This window comes from Cyanistes caeruleus, unplaced genomic scaffold, assembly GCF_971803275.1.
Source record: "Cyanistes caeruleus unplaced genomic scaffold, bCyaCae1.hap1.1 HAP1_SCAFFOLD_69, whole genome shotgun sequence".
NCBI classification, from domain to species: domain Eukaryota; kingdom Metazoa; phylum Chordata; class Aves; order Passeriformes; family Paridae; genus Cyanistes; species Cyanistes caeruleus.
The window spans coordinates 2644925-2660969 of record NW_028255886.1 but is presented as its reverse complement, the minus strand read 5'-3'; the positions used below and the strand labels follow the sequence as shown (position 1 = coordinate 2660969).

The window sequence follows — 16045 nt, the reverse complement described above, 5'->3', positions numbered from 1 at the left end:
ACAGTGGCTGAGACTAGGACGCACAACCGTGCCGGCATCCGGAGCGCTGTCAGGCAGTGCCGGGATCCCGGCCTTGGTTCTGGGCCCCACAACTGAGGAACTGCAGCCCCTGCCTCAGAGCCTGTCAGAAAGCCAAGCAAGTGAGACCAGAGGGAGGGCATCCTTCCAGTCTCTCTTGGGCATGGCCACAAAACAGCTCCTGCTCCTTCTTCCTCCGCCTCTGTTTGGGCTCTGCTGTTACAAATGGAGACAAGTTTAGACAAGTTCTGCCTTTGTCTCAGCTTTGTGGCAGCAGCTCATTTTGAGGCAGCCTGCACCCCAAATGTCACTCATTCACAAGTTCTTAAGAATGGCTGATTGGGTTTATTATAAAATGAATTCTTTATTGAATTGACAAAGGATTAACAGACATCAGACTTTAAACAGACCACTTAGTACATAGGACAAAACAAAAAGAGCCACTACTAGATCAAAAATACAGTGGACAATAAAGGGTACCTTGTTATAAACCCATGTTGTGATACTGGCTTTTGCAAGTATTAAGATGAATGCTGTATGTTCTATGCTTTTGCAATGTCTTTTTCTCCTGCTAGCAAGTTTTAGGCATAGGTCAAGAAGAATTTTGGACGTTAGGGCAATGTCCTGTCTGTGCAAAGCAAGATAACCTCCAGGAAACAAATGATGGGGCCCAGGCTGCTATCAACACTGACCACCTGCAGAAGAAGGAAGCCCAGCCCAAATAAAAATGTGATAAAGGGAAATAAAATCTGTAAGACACATGCTCTAAAAAGGCAGATTCAGGGCGTAGACATGAAAAATACTTTTTGGAAAAATATGAATATGCATTAAAACCCCACAGCAGAATGGGAGTGTTCCAAAGATATCAGGTGTGTTCCTGGCAACGCACCAGGATACCCTGGCTGTTTTAACCCTTTGCTTTATTGTCTTTGTCTCCTAATTGTCTTTTTGTTTATATTAAACCTTTTATAATTTATTAAGTGAGTGAACCTCGTTTTTCACAATAGGAAGGAGTTCTTCACAGAAAGGCTGATTGGGAATTGGAATGGGCTGGCCAGAGGGGAGGTGGTGGAGTCACTGTGTCTCTCCAGTGGTGTGGGGGAGTAACATCAATCTCTGTGCAATAACTGATTTTGCTTTAAAACAATTGCTTCAAAATTGCTTCCTGTTCCACCGTGAGTGTCTGTGCTGGTTTTTATTAGTTGATAGTTGGTGAGGAGGGAAGAAGCCACCCATGCAAATGCTTTTTCTAGGAGGGGGCTGCTAAGAGCTTCCTCTGTGCTTAGCAAAACCAATAGCTGGCTGGCTCTGAGAATTGACAACCTATGAAACCATTTAGAAGCTGGATTCTCCTCTGTGAAATCGACATTTTAAAGACAGTCAAGCCGAGGAAAGCTCTCTGTTGTTTCCAGCTGTGAAGAGTTAACTGGGTGCTGGTCAGGCCGGCCCTGCTCCACCCTGGCCTGCACCGAGCCGGGCTCCGCCAGGCCCCCTTCACCATGGCCCGCGCGGCCCCAGCGGCTGCCGGGCACAGGGAGGGGAAGCCATCGGCCCGCAGCTGAAATTGAAGGAAGCAGGGGCCTGGGACCAGCCATGTGGGCAGAATAGCCACGACTGTTCTGGCCAGGCCCCCTGAGATCTTTGCACAGCTCCAGGGCAGCCTGAAATTCATCACTGTGACTGCTTTTGGACCAGGCAAAAACCATCATGATCATCTGCAGGCCTGGGTGAGATATTAACTATTTCAGTGCACAGATGAGACCTGCAGACCCCGATCCTCCCCTTGGGTGAGAAAAAAGAACAGAGTGAGGACATGTAGAAGACAACATGAAGACGCCAAAGTCAGTAAAGAAGGAGTCAAGTCCCAGATGAAAGGAGAATGAGGCGATGCCTTAGTATTGGGGCTGAAAGTTCTTTTGGTAAGGCCATGGACATGGACTATGATACACTAAAATATACCCTTTAATTCATTAGAAAATATGGAGAGATGGAGTGTTCAAACTCTAAACATGGGCTGAGGCCTGTAAGAAACGGTCCGAAGTTTCCCTCATCTGCCTCACAACCATTGCAAGAACAGAGACTGAGACCCTGAAGACACCAATAGAATTTGTGCAGGGGTTCTGGCCTGGTTGAGGTGGAAGCTTACCAGGCGATTGTTTGCAGGCGTGCTTTCTGTGCTGTCAAGGTACACTGCCTTCATTCCTGCTGGTGAGCAGGGACTTGTAAGGAGCGGCCTGTTCTGTACCTTACACCTGCTTCCCAGAGCAAGGGGTCTCATCAAAATAGCCGAGGAATTTCCCCACCTCTTGGCCAGCTGCCCCTTGCTTTGAAACAGACTGTAAAAATGACTTTTCCAAGTTACTTTCTTTGAGAGAGATGTCTCCATGGAAGAAGACACCGGCGACCCTGTCTTGTCCGTTGGTAGCTATAACCCCACCCCCCCCCTTTTTTCTCCTTGCATTTTGCCTCTTTATCCCTCTTTCCCTCTCTCTCTCCCTGTCCTCTATCGCATCACCCTTGTTGCTGGCACTAAAATAAAGACGCATTACTGCTGTTGTGATTTAAACTGAAATCCTTTGGTGTCCTTTTTGCAATCTGAGATCAAATGAACCTCTCATGACTCCCACTTGTGTTAGCGGATTGTGACACTCGGGAGCGGGGTGACCCAAGGTGCGGCTTAGAGCAAATGCTCCACGGCACAAGGATATTGGTAGGCGCACGGTGGAGACCAGGATGAGGAGGAGATCTCCAGTATGGGTTCCAAAGGCTTTTACTCCACTGGAGCATCCAGGGACTGAAGACCAAGAACACAACTGAGTGTGGGTTTTTATATGGGGGAGGCCAGAGGGAGGGCACAAAATTTTAACCAATAGGAAGAAACTATGGGAGGAGTGGAAGGTTCCATTCAACAATACAATAGGGGAAACAAGGGGAGCAGAGTGGGTCACATGGGCCAATGGGGAATTGGAGATTAGGGGATTTCCAGAGGGGTGGTTCAGGTAGGAGGCTGGCCTAAGGGAAGACTGACAAATGGGTGTAATGACAGATGGGGAACATGAGAAAACAAGGGCTGGGCTTGAGGCAGGTTGGATTGATAGGTGGGTAGGAGGATACAAACTAGGAGCAAACCAATGACTTAGGGGAATAATTGGAGAAACCATTCAAACAAAGCAGACATCACAACAATAGAACTGTTAACCATTACAGGAGGTGGCATCTTCAAGAGGCGATGGCATGTGAGTGAGCTCTTGCCACATTGACACTCATTGTTCTACATGGAAAGGGACATTGAGAACTTGCCTCCAGCATTCTCCATGGATCTCAAACTGTCACGTGCCAGGGCTTCCAAATAATCCATGTTCTGATATCAATCTAGACGGGAGCACAGATCAGAAGCCTTTCCATGGTGCCCCCAGTGGAGCCGCATCCGCCTTTGTCTGTCAGGAAAAGGGATGCGGGAAAAGTGGGCAGGTGCCACCCTGCTCTATTTGTGTGCCAGGCCTGAGCCTCAAGTGTTTCTGGTTTCTTAGCTAATTTCTCCCTGGCTCCTCTTTAATACAAGCAAGAGAATAGCATTGCACAGTCCAGTTTGACAAATAAGGCTTGTGCACAACTGAGTGCTTCCACTAAATTAAGAACCCAATGTGCTTGAAAGCTGACCTTCTGTTTGCTCAGGCCTCCTCACCTCTGTAGATGAGGTGACTTTATGCTGCTGGTATGTGGGTTTTAGGAGTATGTGGGTTTTTATCTGTGATAGAGGTGAGGAAGTGTTGAACTCATTCCAATGAGCTAGCCAAAGCAGTGACTTTAGTGTCTCTTTGGCTGGGAAGTAGCACCGGCCTTGTTGAATGCAGACGCACGAGCAGGGCTCCTCCAGCAGCAGGGACACACCATGAACCAGGAGGGGACCGTGGTACCAGAGGGGACTGTGGCACCAGAGGGGACTATGGCACCAGAGGGGACTGTGGCACCAGAGGGGACCGTGGCACCAGCCGTGCCCAAGGCCTGAAAAGGGTGGCAAAGTCAGGTGGTGCTGCCTGGCTGCATGAACAGCTCGGGCAGGGCGTGGTGAGGAGCCAGGTCTGGGGGCCATCCAAGGAGTCCTATCAAGAGCAAATGGTTCTAATATTCTCTCTGGGAAAAAAAAGGAGCAATCTTTAGAGTGAACTGAAGTGCTAATAAATATTTGCTCATGTATGGTGGGGTTTCTCTGCAAATGGGCTTTGATGGGAAATTTCTGACCACATTTAGTTTTGCTCTGTAAGTTGAGCACCTGAGTAGCTTTGTTGAGGAATGGAGAATTGTTTGTAGCTCAGTATTTTCTCAGGAGGAGCCTTACATTTTAGCACAGGAGGAAGGTAAGGCAAAGGTTTAAAAGCTTTCCCCTCCTGAAGTGACACACTTTCTGAGGAGTCTGAGGAGAATTCCCCTCAGCCTCTGCCAGGGCTGTTTGCCTCTTCTGCAGGCTCAGGATTCTGGGAGTTCCAGGAGCCTCAGCTGCCACGGTATTTTCCTCTGAATATTTCTTGTTGTGCAGTATACAGGAGAATATTTTGTGTGAGATTCTCCTCTGGGCTTTGAGGTGAATCTCAGTAATTCTGTTGATTTTCATGTCCAGATGAACTTTTTCTAGATAGGAAGGAAAAGGGAAGAGGCACCATGGAAAATTAATTGCTCAAAATTTGAGTGGCCCAACCACATTAAAAATGAAGTCTAAACTGAAGAAATCTTTTATTTTTATTTTTTTTTCCTTGCTAGGTGGGGTAAAACATGAAGTGTAAATAAATAAAGTTCTTTGAAAAGGTTCAGCCAGCACCCAGCTGTATGAAAATCAAAAGGGATAAGACAGGGCATGGGAAGAATCTTCAGCCCTTCCCACTGAAGGTAAAAGAGTAGGAAAAGTGCCTCTGGCTGTTACCCACAGGTAATGTGTTATTTGAAGCCAAGAGCAGATGCCCCAAGATGCTAGTGGCCCAAGCCCTGCCATGGCTGTCCCACTTTCAGTCCTAGCTGGACCAGGGTGGCCGGCTTGGGAGGGGAGGAGGTGGGGGAATCTCAGGGGGCTTCCTCTTCACAGCCGGGCTGGGGGGCCGTGGGGGAGGCACGGAGTGCTGGTGCTCTGCTTTCCAGGTCGACTCCTGCTTCTGAGGCCACATCTGAGAGCTGATGAACGAGGCAGTCTCTGGGCTCCCTGGGGGCAAGGGAGAGTCACACCTCCTTGGCTGGTATGCTGGAGCTGCAGCAGGGTGACTGTGGAGAGAGGAGGTGGCTGAGGCCCCCAGCTGCCATGGGCACTCAGGGACCCTCCTGTACAGCAGGGCCCAGAGCGGCCAAGGCTCCCCAGCACGGCTGGAGCTGCTGGCACAGCTTGGCCCAGCTGGACAGCTGCCCCTCAAGGCCCCTGCAAGCAGGGGATGGCTCTGGGCAGGGTCCCTGGCCAGAAGCGGGCCCCAGAGCACCTCTGCCTTTCAAGGGCAATCTCGTCCCCGCTCTTTCTCCTGCCCACCTTGCTTTGCCTCTGCCCGCTGCTCCGGGGGCTGCTCTTAGCCAGGCAGCCTCAGTGGGAGCCAGCACTGGCTGCAGCCCCAGCGGGCTCCCCAGGACAAGGCCCAGCAATTAAGAGGCCAATGAAAGGCCTGGGCAGCAGCAGAACTCTCAGCAGAGTTATTTGGGCAACCACTGATTACCCACAAGTGCACAGCATCCTCACTGGGAATGTTTCCTGACTATGAGCAGCCTTTCAAGAAGCTGGAGGGTGGAGATGAACAACAACTTACCGTTTCTTGTCCTTCCACCACCGGAATCCAACATAGCACAGGACCATGGAAAGTGGCACTGTGAACAGTGTCACTGCTGTGCCTATCATGCAGGACTTGTGCACATCCTGCGGGCAGAACACTCTTGGGGTGCTCGGTGGCTTCTCAGCATTTATATTGGACTTGCCAAGCGCATCTGTGGGAGCAATGGGCAGCGTGAGCCTGTGCTGTGCTCCATTGCTGAGCTGGCAGCACGCTGGATACGGCCAGGACATTCTCTGTTTCCCCCAGAGCTGGGGCCTGCAGGCACCTTGCCACACCTTGGCACAGGCTGTGCCACCCAACAAAGCCCAGAAGGCCGAGAGCAGAGCCCGGGACAGCACAGCTGCTTGGGCAGTGGCTCCTAACAGGGACACGGGTCAACCCATCCCTGAGCAGCCACTGCCACCCCTGACCCTCCCTGCTCTGTGACAGCTCCCCCAGCCCAAGGGGACAGAGCCAGGCCCTGTAAGGGGCCAGTGCATCCCCTGCCCAGTTGGGAGCCAGGGCTGGCTGTGGCCCTGGGCTCACGGCAGGGCTCCCACTCGGGGCTGCTCCTGTGTCTTGGGCCTCTGGATGCTTAGGGCCAGCTCCAGGAGCAGCTGCTGGGGGAGAGATGTTGGTGCACAAGTCCCGATTCCCAGGGGCTGGGAATGAGCTCCAGAGGCCTGGAAGCCGCGGCACCTCCAGCATTGGCTGCTGCCGGGCCATGCAGGCCCTGAGGGAAGAGCTGCTGGCACACAGCCCTGCCGAGGGAGAGCCCAGCACAGCAATTACCTCCTGTGCCTGGGCCTGGCATCTCCTCCTTTCCTGCAACAGGAGCTGGCACAGGGCCATTCCTTCCTCTAGCATATGCCATCATCTGCACAAACATCTGCTCCAGCACTTGAGAAAGGAAAAAGGACAGCTGGATAAGATAGAACTGTTCACCATTAGGGGAGGTGGTATCTTCAGGAGGCAATACTTGTTAAAGTCATGGATAAAGGTCAGGAAAATATCCAGGTTATTGGGGCTGGGCCAGGGCTCTCCCTCCTCCAAACAGCCGCTACACCTGATCTAGCCCAAGACCAGGAAATTTCAGAGGATCTCAGGGTGTGCATGGCCCATGCTGCAGTTTGGGCTCCCTGTCATCTGATGCCAAATGCCTTCCTACAGGGACTGGGGAGAAGCTGCAGCCAGGCCAGGCTGGGAAACAGCCCTGCAGGCCATGAAAGCAGCAGCGGGGCAGCAAAGCTGCCATGGATCCCTTCCTGCTGTGCCAGGCATGGCGTGTCCAGATGTGCCCCTGGCCGCTGAGTGTCAGGAGAAGGCTGAGGGACATGAACCCACCACGGCGTCTCTCCAGATCACTCAGCATCCTGTCCAGAAGTTGGGATGCCTCCAGGGAATTCTTGTCTTCTATCTCTTTGTTCTTCCATCTTGGAGGACCTTAATGGAAAGTAGTTCCATTTCTCCATCAGTCCAGAGTAGCAGTGAGTGCACCTGGGTGACTGGTGCCCTCCAAGGCACTCCCTCCTCTCTGCCTTCCACTCAGGAGCAGGAGCAGGGGGACAAGGTGCCTGCAGTGGGCCCACACTGGGATAGAAGAAGCCCCTTGCATTGCAGTCAGGGGAGAAAGGCCTCCCTGGAGCTGCCAGCAGCTCTGAACTTCGCCCCAGGCAGGGCCAGGGCTTGGCAGCAGCAACAGGAGCAGCTCAGTCTCCCTGGGGCTGGCAAAGGAGCCACACGAGGCACAGCCCTGGGGCACAGCCCTGGGCCCGGCCCCTTCCTCTCTGATCTTCCTTGTAGCTGCACAGAGCACACGGAAAGTGACACGGGCATTGCACAGTGGAAGAAGATTGACAGCTAAATCCTCCTTCCTCCCACTGACAGCAATGCTGTGGGATCACTCAGGGCTCCAGATGGGAGCAGAGCGAAGTTCCCAGAATACATCAACCTTCAGATTCTTAAGGGAAATGGCATGAGAGTGAGCTCTTGCCACACTCACACTGATAATTCTGTGCAGAAATGGACATAGAGAACTTGCCTCCAGCATTCTCCATGGATCTCAAACCATTATGTGCCAGGGCTTTCAGATGCTCCATGTCACGATCCCAATCTAGAAGGGAGCACAGATCAGAACCATTCCATGGTGAGCTGGGACCCCCTTCTGCCTTAGGGAACTGGGCACTGCAAGGGGGTCAGGTAAGGCCATGGGAGCCAGATGTCAATGGACATGGCCAAAGCTGCAGAGGGGCCTGGGGAGCTCTGGGCTGGCCGTGGACGCTCTCAACACCTTTTCCATGCTCTGTGCAACATCCCTGAAAGGCAGGCACTGCCAAGCAGCAGATATTTACAGCTCAAGCCTCAGCAGGGTTCAGGCCCAGAGGCACAGCAATTACCTCCTGGGGCTGTGCCTGGCATGGCCTCCCTTCCTGCAGCAGAGGCTGCCCGTGAGCCACTGCTTCCTCCAGGAAACGCCACCTTCAGCACAGCCTTTGGGTTCATCTCTGGAGAAAGGAAAAGCCACAGCTGGATCAGATGGAACCATTCTCTTTTCAGGGAAGTGGTGTCATCATGATGCAATACTAGTCGAGGTCATGCATAAGGATTAGGAAATCATATAAACTTATGGGATTGGCCAGAGCCCTCCCTCCTCCAAACAGCCCCTACACCTGATCTAGCCCAAGACCAGGAAATTTCAGGGGATCTCAGGATGTGCATGGCCCATGCTGCAGTTTGGGCTCCCTGTCAGCTGATGCCAAATGCCTTCCTGCAGAGGCTGGGGAGAAGCTGCAGCCAGGCCAGGCTGGGAAACAGCCCTGCAGGGCATGAAAGCAGCAGTGGGGCAGCAAGGCTGCCATGGATCCCTTCCTGCTGTGCTGGGCACGGTGTGACCAGATGTGCAGAGAAAGCCCCCGGCTGCTGAGTGTCAGGAGAAGGCTGAGGGACATGGACCCACCTTGTCCTCCCTGCAGCATTTCCTTCAGCATTTGCTGCATGGTATTGGATGGCTCATGGGGTTTCCGGTGTCCTGCAGCTTTGTTCTTTCCTCTTGGAGGACCTTATAAAAAAATATATATCCATTTCCCAGGAATAGATCCTAAAAAATCAGGGTTCAGCTTGTGGGATCAGCAAGGACACAATACTCACCCCTGCGACGGGAGCTGGGCTTGCGTGCAGCATCCAGCCCAGGAGCCTGGAAAGTCCTCCCTGCAGACACACCTGTAACTCAACAGCCACAGAAGCTTCTGTCATGTCTGCTGATCTGCAAAGGCAGCACTGAGCTGCAGGAGCGGTGAGGGGATCACGCAGGGCGAGGGCACACACGTGCACAGCTCTGTCCTGGCACCTTCAGCGATGCTGCCCTGGCTGAGCTTTGGGCTCTGAGCTGGCAGCTCTCCCAGGGGGAAAGGCCTTGACCTACCCTCACCATCTCCAAGAGCCTCAGTCCTGGATGTGGGTTGGGAAGCCAGATCACCTTCACCAAGAGGCTTGGCTGCAAAGAAAGGCAAGACAGAAGAGTTCCCATGGCACTGTAGAAGATCCTCAGGCTCCCTGGGGCTGGCAAAGGAGCCACACGAGGCCCAGCCCTGGGGCACAGCCCTGGGCCCGGCCCCTTCCTCTCTGATCTTCCTTGTAGCTGCACAGAGCACACGGAAAGTGACACTGGCATTGCACAGTGGAAGAAGATTGATAGTTAAATGCTCCTTCCTCCCACTGACAGCAATGCTGTAGGATCACTCAGGGCTCCAGAACGGAGCAGAGCGAGGGTTCCAGAATCCATCAGCCTTCAGATTCTTAAGTGAAGTGGCACGTGAGTAAGTTCTTGCCACATTGACACTGATTATACTGAGCAGAAAGGGACATTGAGAACTTGCCTCCAGCATTCTCCATGGGTCTCAAACCGTCATGTCCCGGGCCTTCCAGATGCCCCATGTCACGATCCCAATCTAGAAGGGAGCACAGATCAGAATCATTCCATGGTGAGCTGGGACCCCCTTCTGCCTTAAGGAACTGGGCACTGCAAGGGGGTCAGGTAAGGCCGTGGGAGCCAGATGTCAATGGACATGGCCAAAGCTGCAGAGGGGCCTGGGGAGCTCTAGGCTGGCTCTGGTCACTCTCCACCCTCTTTGCAGGCCCTGTGCAAAATTCCTGGAGAGGCAGCAGGACCAGCCCAGGGGCTCTGGGGACTCTCTCCCTCCCACAGAGGAAACCCTCCCTGAAGCCCTGCGGAAAACCATCCCCAATGCTTCCCAGGGAGAAGGAAGTGCTGTCCCAGGAAAGGGAAGCCAGGCCCTGGGCTCACCTGCTCGCCGTGCTCGCCACGGAGCAGCCTGGGCAGCCCTGTCAGGCAGGGCCACTGCCAGGAGGAGCAGGAGGATGAGGTGCAGAGCAAAGGCCATGGTGCCTTGCCCACTGCCAGTCCTGCAGCTCTTGCTGCCACCACTGTCCTGACACCGCTGTCCCAATGTCAGCACCGCTGCTGCCGCCGCCGCTGCTGCCACAACAGTCGTGGTCAAGGACTGACTGCTTGGTCCTTGTGGTGCTGTGCAACCACGGGGCTCTGGGACCTCTGTGACCTCAGAGCCTGCTGTCACCTCAGCCTGCTATCACCCCAGAGACTGCTGTGACCTCATGGCCTTGGCTGTACCCCCTGAGTGTTCTCCCCTCTGTACTCCAATCTGTACTGGACTGATTGTAAATCTTTGACTTCATCAAAGGGTCATTGCCAAACAAAACCTTGGTTTTGCCTGCTGACATTGCTGGTCATGTTCTGTCCCATGAGATGCTCTTGATGGTTCCCTCTTTTCCTGGGCATGGCACTGGAGGAGGTCCAGGCCCAGGTGATGCCACTGAAGGAAATGTGCCCTCAGACCAGGGACACTCAACACAGACTCCCCCAGCCCCTCGGGGCCCCGCTGCTGGTCACAGCAGCCCCTGCCTGGCTCCTGCCTGCCCACACCGTGGTCAGCCCCGCCTGCTCCTGGACATGGAGCTCAGCCGGGGCTGGTGCTGTGTGGGCTTTGCTGGTGGTACCAGCCAGACACTGGGGTGAGAGCTCCATCTCTTTATTGGAACAGAAGAGCTGTGTCAGGCCCTGCCCTGGCAGGAGGGACCCACCTTCAGTCCAGGCCACAGAGCAGGGTGGGTCCCTTTAGGGACACAGGGCCTTGCTTTGGGTGGTGGCAGCATCTGCACAGCAGCAAGCTGGTAATGCAGCTGTGACAGGGACATCATGTATGGGCATGGAGATGTGAAATGTGTGGTGCAGGTGTCCCTGACTGAGGTGTTTGGCCTTTCCTGTGAAGCTGCAGAGGGGAACCTGTTGAGAGAGGAGATGGCTGAGGCCCCAGCTGCAGCTGGCACACAGGGACCCTCTTGCACACTGGGAGATTCTCACTGTGCTCAAAGTTTCCCTCTGAAGACTAAGAGCTGAATGTGGATGGGCTTAGCAACTGGTCTGCAGCCAAACAATTGAGTTCGCAAAAGAAGAAATTGAGAAAATACAAGTTTATCCATAGCAAGGAAGAAAGCAAGGCCGTTAGCATGGAAACCAATAAAAAGGTGCATAAGGGGTATTTACAGTTGTAATAAATGGAATTGGTTCGTGCTAACTAAATTGTAACTGTTATTAAAGTTATTATTAGAAACAATCAAGAATCAGTGTTACGAAGCAGATGTACCCCTTTGCAGATGTTACATGTCAAAATTAAGGTACAGGATGTAGTTTAGAAGATAAATGGTGTCTCAAGACCAAAATGGCCTTGAGATGGACCAAAATTAGAAGAAATTTAGGCATTGGGTGTAAAGATTAGTAAATATAAGGCTAATTAGTAGACTAACATAACACAAGGCTTAGTACGCACATGCAAACCTGTAAGGTTATCCAAAGGACAATGAGGAAGAAGAGAAGCCTTCACCAAAAGACCACCAAAAGAAGACTGAAGACCTCCTAACAACAAGTGAGGCATGTGCCGTGAAGAAAAGTGACGTATAATCAGAAAAATCGGAAATAGGAGGAAACTTACAGGAAACATTAATGAATATGTATAAGCATACAGTATATGAGTTTAGCTTGAAGTGCTTTGTTTTGAAGGTGAGGCAGGGTGGGAAGCCTCCGTACCCTGGTGGGTTTTGCTTATGCTTTAATCACACTTAATTACTAGTAGATTATATATATAAATTTTATTTTTTTATTAAACTGTATTATTTTACTAAACTGCATTCTTTTACACCACACTATTATTCAGTTTAGTAAATTGTATTCATTTTTAATTAAACTGCCATTAAGCCAAGGGACCTAGTTGTCAAAATTCTAATTTCATTTATAACAATATTTTAGCAAAGAAAGCTGGTACAACAACATTGGTATTTAAAAAACATGACACAATATGAGCTATATTAACAAAGAAGGCACCTTACAGTGACAACATTCTACTGTTCAAACTGTAAAACATCTTTGTGTACTGATCAGGAGGTCAGGATTTGCTCTTTACAATCCTGATGCTGAATGTCTGCTTAGGCTGTCTGGCCACAGAGAAGAATGAATCCCTTGCAGGCTGCCCCTGTTTGGACAACCTGCTCCTCACCCCGAGCCTCAGCATGTCTGACATGGCCCACCTGGGACAGACATCCCAAAACATTGATAACATTTCTCTTTAGAATTTTTCTTTATCATTAAAATCTAATTAATTAAAAAAATAAAATTTTATTATTTTATAATAATATTGTTCTGTATTTTTAGAACCTAATTTTTATATTTATATGAAAGAATTGATACATTTTTAGCAACTAAAAACATTATCATTCCTTGGTCAAAGTACCACAATTCCCTTCATTAATTAATTGACCACTATTTCTCCCTCTTTATGCTAATTTGTCCTACTTTTAGTCCTTTGATAATATTTTTTAATAATTTTCTCAGACAGGGTAAAAGGGACCACTTTGGGGTCCATGGAAACTTTTCTGGGGAACATTTGGGGCAGTTTTGTGTCTGGGGAGGGAATTTAGAGAGAACTTGGTGGTCTGGAGGACACTTGGGGGAGCCAGGTGGGCACTTAGGGATTCTGTGGGACAATTCCTGGTCTGGGAAAGCACTTGGGCGTCCAGGGGGGCACTTGGAAGTCAGGGAGGAGAATCTGGGGGCCCTTCGGGGTCCGGGCGGGCACTTGGGGGGCTGTAACGGGGAATCTATGGGTCGCAGGGGATGATGGGAGTTGTAGGCGCCGATATAATACAGTTTAGTGGGGCCGCGGAGCATCACCGGAGTTAAAGGCGCAGCTCCAGTGGATTCCGGTGAGGCGTGGGGCATGACGGAAGATGGAGTCATGGCTGGAATAGCACCATATGGGCGCCGCGGAGCATGATGGGAGATGTAGTTCCGTAAGTGGCTCGGAAGGCGCGTTTGGTGTTGCAGGGAAGCACTCAGAGAGAACTTTTCCGTTCAAGCTGTGGTTGCAGGTCCTCGGGGCGAATGTATACAGCTCGTGAGCACTTGGGGGGAACCTGGGGAGCTGTAACTGGGCTCTTTGGGGCGTGGGGCACGGCAGGAGGTTTGGGCGCGGAACTGTGTTCTGGGATGATGGGAGATGAATTCCCAGCTGTGTCTGGAAGGGGCATCTGTGGTGTCGGGAGCATTCAGGGATCCAGAGATGCTTTGGGGGGTCCTGAACGGGCGCTGAGGGGGCACTCAGGGATCCTGAAGGGTTTGGGGGAGACTTACGAGACATATGGGGGGCGATGCCAGGGTTCTAGGGAGTGCAGGGCATATTCCCAGTTCCTCACAACCTGATCTCAATTGCCCCCTGCAGTCTCCTACTCACTGCCAGGACGATCCCAGTATGATATCCCAGTATGATGTCAGTACACAGCCAGTGCAATCTCAGCCAGTGCCAGGATGATCCCAGTACAAACCAGTCCCTGCCAGTGCTGCCACTCCTGGAATCCCCCAGCCCTCTCTGTGTTCCCCCCTCCCACATCTCCCCAGAGGAGCCCCAAGGGCTGGCAGTCCCCAGCCAGGGTCCCCAGCCAGCCCCAGGTTGGATCTGCTGCCCCCAATTTTCCCAGTTTCCCTCTCCTTTTCCTCAGGCCGGGTTCCCCCCGTCCCCAGAGGGTGGGAGCAGTGGAGAGCCCCGTGCTGCCCATCCTGACCTGTCCCGGCTCCATCCCCGCTCCTGCCGTGGGCTGTGAGGGGTTCGGGAACGGGACACTGAGGGTGTCACTGCTCCTGGGGGAGGAGGGGGAGGGATGGAAGAGGAGCAGGAGGAGGAGGAGGGACAAATGAGGATCAGGGAAAGGAGAAGGAACTACAAGGTCGAGCACCCCCTGAATTTATAGTCCCCCACCTGTGCGATCATCACCCACCATCCCACAGGTGACTGGGGAGCGGGAGCTTTGCCCAGATATCCTGGGGGGGTCCCTGGGTTGGGTTTATTTGGGGGGGGGATGTTTGGAGAATGTGGAACTCCAAAGCTGAGTGGAAAATCCTACTTGGGGGGATATTGGGGGGTCCCACCATCCTTAAGTGGGGAGATGGAAACAGGGGGAACTTTTCGGATTCCTGGCACTCTCAGCAGCCCGGGGAGGGCAGGGACCAAGCCGACAGGTGATCCCCAGTACAAGCGTGACTCCCAGCAGCTGGGACGGGGGGAACCCTTGAACCCCAAACAGGAGAGACCAGAGATGGGGAACTCCTGGGAGGCATTTTCAGGCTGAATTTTGGTGTTTTCTGAAGGTTTTATGGACCCCAGATGTCCGATGACTTCTAGAGATGAGCTTGGACAGAGGGACCTGCAAACTCAATGTCCTCATCCCTTGTATTTCCCCAAACCAGGATTTCCCATTGCCAAACCTTGGCTGGATGGAGAGGAAGGCTGCAAGGAAGAGGAAGATGCCTCGGGACACCCAGGCAGGTGAGGAGGAAGTCAGTGCCCCTTTCCCTCTCTCTCCTGCTCCATCTCCCAGCCCAGCATGGCCCCCAGCTGCAGGACAACCCTGTTGCCGAGGCCGTCCTGCCGGGGACGCACTGGGGGGATCTCCTTCCCCTTCCCTCTGGCACCAAGGTAAATCCCATCCTCTCCTTGTCCTTCCTCCCCCAGACAAGGAGCTGAGGATGGAGACCAGGGAGGGCAAATCCCTGCAGCAGAACCTTGTGGAAGAGGCTGATTTGAGCAGTTCCACAGTGCAGGAATCCAACGGGGAGGAAAAGCCCCGGAGATCCCGCAGGAGGAGGGGCTCCAAACCCATCCCAGGGTGCTCTGAGGAGGAAAGACCCACCCTGTGCAGGGAAGGCGGCCGGAGATCCAGCCGGGGCTCTGAGCTGGTGGTCCATGAGCAGCTTCAGGATGGGGAGAAGTGCTACAAGTGCTTGGAATGTGGGAAGAGCTTCAGCCAGAGCAACAGCCTGATCTGCCACCAGATGATCCACACTGGGGAATGGCCCTACAAGTGTGGGAAATGTGGGAAGGGTTTCAGCTTTAACTCCAATCTCATCATCCACCAGCGCAGCCACACTGGGGAGAGGCCCTACGAGTGTCCCGAGTGTGGGAAGAGGTTTCGGATCAGCTCCAGTCTCCTCGTGCACCAGAGGATTCACACAGAGGAGAGGCCCTTCCGCTGCCCTGACTGTGGGGAGGGCTTCAAGCACAACTCCACCCTCGTCAGGCACCAGCGCATCCACACTGGGGAGAGGCCCTTCAAGTGTGGGGAATGTGGGAAGAGCTTCAGCCGGAGGTCCCAACTGACCATCCATCAGATGATCCACACTGGGGAGAGGCCCTACGAGTGTCCAGAATGTGGGAAGAGGTTTCAGACCAGCTTCCAGTTCCTCAGGCACCAGCAGATTCACACAGAGGAGAGGCCCTTCCGCTGCAGTGACTGTGGGGAGCGCTTCAAGCAAAACTCCCACCTCATCACCCACCGGCGCATCCACACTGGGGAGAGGCCTTATAAGTGTGGAGAATGTGGGAAGGGGTTCAGCCAGAGCTCCAGCCTCAGTACCCACAAACGCATCCACACCGGGGAGAGGCCCTATGAGTGTCCCCAGTGTGGGAAGAACTTCTCAGACAGCTCTCAACTGACCAGACATAAACGGAGGCACCACTAAGGGAAGCCCTGCGAGTGCTCCAAGTGCAGGAAGAGCTTCGTGCGCTGCTCCAACTCCATCCCCCATCAGTGGGCCCACGTTGGGCAGAGCCCTGATGGCCCATGTTCCCTGTGATCTGTGTTGGGAAGACACTGGGCTGGTGGTC

The 16045-nt window shown here is 52.9% G+C and overlaps 2 protein-coding genes across 2 annotated transcripts in view; one reads left to right on the top strand and one right to left on the bottom strand.

The window, feature by feature from the left end:
- Window positions 1-15900, top strand: part of LOC147647051 (uncharacterized) — a 96996-nt gene extending 81096 nt beyond the window's left edge. The window contains exons 5-6 of the mRNA XM_086872643.1: window positions 10169-10180; window positions 15366-15900. Of these exons, the coding sequence (XP_086728769.1) occupies window positions 10169-10180; window positions 15366-15900 (547 nt within the window). The remainder of the gene's footprint in view (window positions 1-10168; window positions 10181-15365) is intronic.
- On the bottom strand, window positions 4726-10327 carry LOC147647052 (uncharacterized). Its single transcript, XM_086872675.1, has 9 exons — window positions 10102-10327; window positions 9674-9745; window positions 9220-9291; window positions 8946-9017; window positions 8755-8856; window positions 7143-8302; window positions 6591-6698; window positions 5796-5970; window positions 4726-5268 (listed from the first exon to the last, which is right to left on the bottom strand). Exons 6-9 carry the CDS (start codon window positions 7168-7170, stop codon window positions 5025-5027), a joined length of 555 nt encoding a protein of 184 aa, XP_086728801.1. The 5' UTR covers window positions 7171-8302; window positions 8755-8856; window positions 8946-9017; window positions 9220-9291; window positions 9674-9745; window positions 10102-10327; the 3' UTR covers window positions 4726-5024.
- Window positions 15901-16045: the final 145 nt, after the last annotated feature.

What these genes read in the sequence shown, in the direction of transcription:
- LOC147647052 (XM_086872675.1), bottom strand. Translation starts at nt 7,170, where the DNA reads ATGCTGAGTGATCTGGAGAGACGCCGTG. An exon ending in TGATCTGGAGAGACGCCGTG is followed by an intron (nt 6,699 to 7,142) that starts GTGGGTTCATGT and finishes TCCTTTCTCAAG; the next exon opens with TGCTGGAGCAGATGTTTGTG. An exon ending in GCCAGGCCCAGGCACAGGAG is followed by an intron (nt 5,971 to 6,590) that starts GTAATTGCTGTG and finishes TTGCTCCCACAG; the next exon opens with ATGCGCTTGGCAAGTCCAAT.